The following is a 6,505-nucleotide window of genomic DNA, read 5'->3' on the forward strand; positions in this document are numbered from 1 at the left end:
AGCATCTCATGATCTATCCACTAGACTAATGTACTACACATAATATCAGTCTACTGTTTATACTTGTTAAAAGACATTCAAGATAGTAGATATTAGATATTAGATATTCTTTGATAGAGAAATAGTTTGGCTTTAAAAGCTTGCATGTTTTCTGTCACTGGGTTAATTCATTTCTAATCAATCAGGCAGTTTTGGTACAGTGAATATGTTATTGTTGCTGTTGTTGTTGTTGTTGTTGTTGTTGGGCTAAAACACAATGAGAGGGGGAAGTTGATGAAACATGGGCTGTTTAGAAAGCCACTCATGATCTGGTGGGCATATGGTTTGTGAAGTTCATCCATCTGTGACATTTGATACATTTGCATGTGCTATTTCCATCTGTTCTCTCCACCCTGTCATCCAACGTATCTCTTCAAAATACATATCCGCTGTAATTGTGACATACGGTTGTTGCCTCTACTTAAAAAGGGTAAGGAACAATTAAAATGCTCTCCATTTAATTTACATCTTTCAAGTTCTCAATGGCACCATGTAAAGATAGATTTGTTTCGAGAAGAAATGCAGACGTTTTAGAGTATATTGTGTGATACTAAAGGATTATAGATGTATACCTTCTCACTGTACTTATATGAAAGCTGAGCGTTTGAAATAGTTTCATTAATTCTCAAAAATGGAACTGTGTGCAATTTCCGATTTGTGCAGAAAAGAGCATGAAGCTATAGGAACCATTATGACAATGAATAAAAGAAACCCAAGTAAAAATGATACAAAAATCGGATTGACTACATTTCCATAAGTGTGGTGACACGGTTGATATAAATAACTGATGAGGGGTAATATAATCTGTTGGGTTATATTTCCTCGGTGAAGGATATGAGACACCTGTAGCTGCGCACATGGGGGGCCATACTGTTGGAAACTCAGAGGAAGGCATTTTACTTTACAGTGAAAGGCACTTCAGTTTATGATGTCATTTGGTAGAACATGGCATAAACGGGGAATTACAGAGAGGAAACAGACCCTCACAGAGTTGGTTATTTATTATTAACCTTCATTTGATACCAGGTAAGTCCATGACAACACATTCTCTTTTACGATGACAACCTGACCACATGAAGGGCTTGTAGTGGCAATGTCCCGTGATGTTTCTCAGTTATGAATATCTCTTGTTTTTTCAGGTACATAATGGCATCTCAAGGCTGTTTGGCTCTCACCAAATATTTGCTATGTCTCTTCAATCTCCTGTTTTGTGTAAGTTTGATCATTCACTACTTGGTTAAGTCTCTGTTGCCTAGTCATTACAGGACATTGTTGTTACAAAACATGTACTGGCTTCATAACCTCATAACCTACATAACCTACATAACCTAGCTGTGGTTGTTGATGTTAATGGACATGAGAATGGCCAGTAATTGCTACCCTATTGGATTGATATAAATACATCGCAATCAATTTATAAACTCCTATTGAGTAGTTATCAGCAAGGACTTTTTTAAGCACTTTCGAATGTATTATCATTATTATTATTAATAATAATAATTTGTCAACAATAGTATCTATGGTTAAGATGCATACACTATGTTATGCAATGAGATGTTGGATTCCCACCAGTGTCTAGGTGCCTTACTGCTGTCTCTTGGGATATGGATAATCTTTGCTGAGGCAAGCTTCTTCAGTGAGTTTCCCTTTTCCAAAACAACAACAACAACAACATTGGCATTGGTATTAATGGCATTCCATTCCTAAATCTGAGGTACATTTGTGTTGAGATTGTTGGTTCCACCTCTTTTATAGTGCCGCCTCCACCATACATGTCTTTCGCCGTTTTCTCCTACTTTCTGGTGATTGGTGGAAGTGCTGCGATGTCCTTGGGCTTCTTCGGGTGTTTGGGTGCACTGAAGGAAGTGAAATGCATGTTAGGGACGGTAAGAAAGTATTCAACAATTCTTGACGAGCTGAATTGATGAATGTGTGCATCTAGTGTAATGACCATTGGCTTCAACTTGTGCCGATGCTAGTGCTTGAATCATACCCACAGTAAATGCCCGGAAGATAATTCAATGAAGGAAACATTGTCCAACTTTTGATACGTAAAAAACAACTGTGACGAACAATTTAGTTTGGTTAGTAGTAGCCTCAGGATGAAATGGAGGGGAAACACAGATACATGCTGTTTATAGACTTTTGAAAATTGTGACCAGAGTTTGGTAATTGTTTACGAAATGTATGAGTTTTCTCTGGTGTGTACTATTAAAAAGTATTGTTCACCCAAATTACAATCACAATCACATATTTGGTTCCTTACCCAATACAGTAAGTTACACTAACTTACTATCAGTTTGCGGCGAGTGACAGTGCCCAGATAAACCGAACCAAAATGTGTATTGAAGTCTGTCCTTGTCCATAGACTAACTCAGGGCAAGGAAAAAGGTGATTTTGTAAATTGCTTTACAAAATCTCTTTAAACTATGATTTGTCTTTGCAGTATTTCTTCCTGCTCTCCCTTCTTCTTGCGGCCCAGATTGTGGGAGGGGTTCTACTCTTCACTCAGGGGAGTTTGGTAAGACATGGGTAGATGCTAAGTGGGATCCTTGGGATGACATACCATTAACCCGAATCTTAACTGTTACCTTAACCGTTTTCAATGTCAGGCTCAATGGGGTGATGTCAGAGAAGGGCCATCCCAAGGATCCCAGTTGGCATTTACCTTAAAACAAGTCTTCACATGTAACAGAAATTGCAGGACTAACAGTAGTTTTTTGGCATTACTTTTTTGGTTTTTCATCGACAATCACATTACAGCACAACATCCAGCAAACCTGCAACACAAACTAAGCTTGTAAGTGGATATTTGTGGGTTTGTTTACAAAAAAGTATGATTATTACTTATTCTTCTAGTTTGAGAAGAACATAGAAGAGCATGTGCTTCATCTCATTGAATTATTTGGGAAGAATGATTCTGACGTCACACATTTTGAGAAGACTCTGGACTACATTCAACAAGAGGTAAAGTGTAAAAATCCTCTTTATTGCTGAACCAAATATTAAAAACGACAATCACAATCGATTAGGTATCTTAGTGCAACACAGGTAGTTGTGAACTTACGTAGTTTTGGAGTTGTATGTTGCAGTTGACACTTGATCAATGTGTATTTGGTAAACAAATAGTAAAAATAGTGCTTTATGCAACACTAACAAATGGCTATTTACTGTAGGTATTGCAAAGCCATATTAAAAAACAACAACAAGGAAATAATTGTTAAATGATTATTATGATAGAGACATTTCTTCTTCTCTCCCATCCATGCAGATTCATTGTTGTGGATGGAACGGACCAAGCAATTGGGTGGAGGTTCCCTGCTCCTGTTACCACCCCATCAACAGCACAGTTACTCAGCTCGACATAAGTCCCTCCACCTCTGAACAGTGTGACTGCGATGCCATCCAGTCCTTCTCCAACGTCACCATGTGTGGGGTCTATGATAAAGTCAGTGGACAGACCTCTGACCGTTATTTCGATGTGTGACTTGTGATACGTCTCGTAGGAATTTTCGAGGTATTTCACTGAGTGCCTCTGCTTCCCCATTACAGGGCTGCAGGGAGCGTATCAGAGAATGGATGGACGAGAACGTGCTCTTGATTTTTGGCGTGTTACTTGCTGTGATGACGGTAGAGGTGAGTTTGACATCTCAACTTGACTAATGTTGAAAACGGGACAGTGATGAATCCATTTTTGTTCAGCAAAATAGTGCTGAGCAGAACAAAAATACCTGACAACTCAGAATACTCTAGGATTATTCCTCATTAGGTCTATTAGCAATGCTAAGGTAAAGATGGCCGACTTCGCCCCAATTTCACCAATATTGGCACATGCAAATTGGGGCGCTCAATATGTACTCATGTATTGTCTGCGTCCAATGATCTCTATGGGTGGTCTGACAGTACTCTCACAATATAACAATCAGCAGCAGCTATTGTATAGAGAAGCCTAGATACAGTGACACAAATTGGTCTAAGAACTCTATGGATGCAGAACAACCTACCAGACTTTTATTTTGGTTGTAATGCACCTACGGAAGTCCAATGAATAACCCCAATGACCAGGCCTATGCTTCGTCATTTCCTGAGTGGTCCAGTACTCTAGCAGTGCACCATTTTGGCATGGGTTCGAATCCTGCCCATGCCATCATGACATACCCTCTCCTCCTTACCTTCCTGTCTTTCTCTTCTATCGCTCTCCAATAAAAAACAGAAAAACACAGGAGAGGGACTGCCCCACTGGAAAAAATAACCTTTAAACTAAACTAATGCCCTGAGCTTTGTTTGCCTGTGTCTACGTTCTTATCTCAGTGTCTTCAGTGGGTGTGTCTCCTGGTTCTGTGTTGTCTGAGCTGTCCTCGTCCCTGTTGTCGTCCCTCAGTGTCTAAAGACAGCCACTACCAGCTCACCAGGTCGGTCTGTCATGGTTTTTATGCCGTGTTGGTAATGCGGTTTGAACGACGTAATGTAAAGATCAACTTCACATAAAATGTGAGCGAATGGTGTAGTTGTTTGTAAGTTTCCTCATTGTACATCATGAAGGAGTCTGTCTGTCTTTTGTCTGGGTAATGGTTGCTTTGCATCTTTTGCTTTGACATTTTTTATTTTTTTTGGCCATGACACGACGAGACTAACTATTCTGAACTAACTATTTTGGTTCCCTCTAGTGATATCTATATGGAATATTGGCAAGGTATGTTTTTCATTGCCAACATGTTGATGGGCAATGAAACGATTTAGTGGTGCACTGAGTGGATGGAATGTGTACAATAGGACGCACCCAATTTTTGTTCTTCGTTTTCACGGGTTTCCTCTCTAATAAGTATAATGTGTGCTCGATTGGTTTTAAATCTGTACTTTGACTTGGGGAAAGTAAACGTTTCCTCTTTTTGTTGATGAACATGAGTGTGTTAGACTATGTTTCTTACCGCATGGTGGTTGAAAAACAACCACATTTAGTTGAGCATGAACTTTGATATTTCTATGAATTCATCCTGTTGCTGCCAAATAATACATATTATACAATGCACAGTACTTTCATAAGATGGAAACATTTAGTAGTAACACTCTCTCCTCCCTCCCTTTCCCCCCCTCTCCTCTCTCCCTCCAGATATGTGGTATGACCCTTTCGATGTATCAGTATAGAGAAACCAGTCTGGATTATGGCATGATGATGCAGTACTCCTAAAATGGGACGTGGTGATGCAGGACATCGAGCAAGATCATGGAATTAGAGAATTTAGAAATGAAAAATGTCTTGCTGTATTAACTTTCAGAATGTACAGTTGAATATTACAGTGTGAAATGTATACTGATACCTGTTTTCGGGGGAGGGGGCGGGGAGGGGGCAGGGAGGGGGGGGGGGGGGGGCGGTAGTTGTCATCTTCATAGCTTACTTGGCATTGATGGAACTCTAATAAATCGGGTCATTTTGAAAACAGACTCCTGTGAATTTGTCAAACCGGATCTAAACTGCATAAGGGGCCTTGCTCTACTCTCTGACACCCTCATTTCTCTCCATTTTTTAAACGCTCCTGGTGACCGCTTATTGAGGATGACAGAGGAATCGATGAGACACCAGATTTTCCAAACAACTGAGAAATGACTACTGTCGAGACCTTGTAAAGGAGTGCCATCTAGTGGAGCGTCACACTATCACATTGACACGATTCTTCATGCATTACCAAGATGTAGTGCCCATTATCCACTGACTACGGAATAGCATTGGAGGAGACAACATCTTTTCACTACCTTTTTAAATCACCATATCCAACCATGTCAGGACACAGCAAAGCGATGATGTAACTGCCACATCTCGACAAAAAAAGATTCAAATCTTTGACAATAACTGAAATGAACGATTCAGTTCACTTTAGTGATTTCGTAATGCCCACCACAAGGTAGACATGCAGTATATATGGCTCTTTCACATATTTCTAAGCATAGACTGGCCAGAGCGACAGGTAGTTTTAAATAAAAGTATGTACAATAAAATTATGTACAAAGCATGTACCGGTATGTACATTTCTTCCTAATGGGATCTACCCAAGGTTGAAATAGATGTAAATTCATATTGTATTTCGCTACAAGTATTTACTGTTCACTGGATATAATGTTAATGTTGACAGACATTGCATTGCCAATATTCAAAAGATATACGGTTGCTGTAACCTTCACTGTACTCCACAACACAACTGAGAGTCAGCAGCTAACAAGCACTAATAAACATGAAGCTTCGCATATGCACATGAAGTAGCAACAATCTTAAGCCCCAATAATAATAATGAAATCACAAATACATTATTCATAAGTTTAATTCCTGCGCACTCGGGTTTCCCCCCTTTTTTCTCATTTAGCAGATGGGTGAGAAACAATAATTGAATTTGAAATCCGTTTTGGCGACATGCAAACCTTTTTCCTTGTTTTTTTTTTTTTTGCATAAGCGGGTTGCTGGCACAGTGAAGCA

The 6,505-nt window shown here is 39.4% G+C and overlaps 1 protein-coding gene across 1 annotated transcript; it reads left to right on the forward strand.

Moving 5' to 3' along the window:
• The first annotated feature begins 428 nt into the window (after window positions 1-428).
• cd37 (CD37 molecule) lies at window positions 429-5,361 on the forward strand. The gene is made up of 9 exons (XM_083692758.1): window positions 429-469; window positions 1,179-1,251; window positions 1,612-1,675; window positions 1,795-1,925; window positions 2,486-2,560; window positions 2,899-3,006; window positions 3,311-3,487; window positions 3,592-3,675; window positions 5,150-5,361. The coding sequence occupies exons 2-9, from the start codon at window positions 1,186-1,188 to the stop codon at window positions 5,225-5,227; spliced, it is 783 nt and encodes a 260-aa protein (XP_083548884.1). The 5' UTR covers window positions 429-469; window positions 1,179-1,185; the 3' UTR covers window positions 5,228-5,361.
• Window positions 5,362-6,505: the final 1,144 nt, after the last annotated feature.

This window comes from Argentina silus, assembly GCF_951799395.1.
Source record: "Argentina silus genome assembly, chromosome: 21".
NCBI lineage: Eukaryota > Metazoa > Chordata > Actinopteri > Argentiniformes > Argentinidae > Argentina > Argentina silus.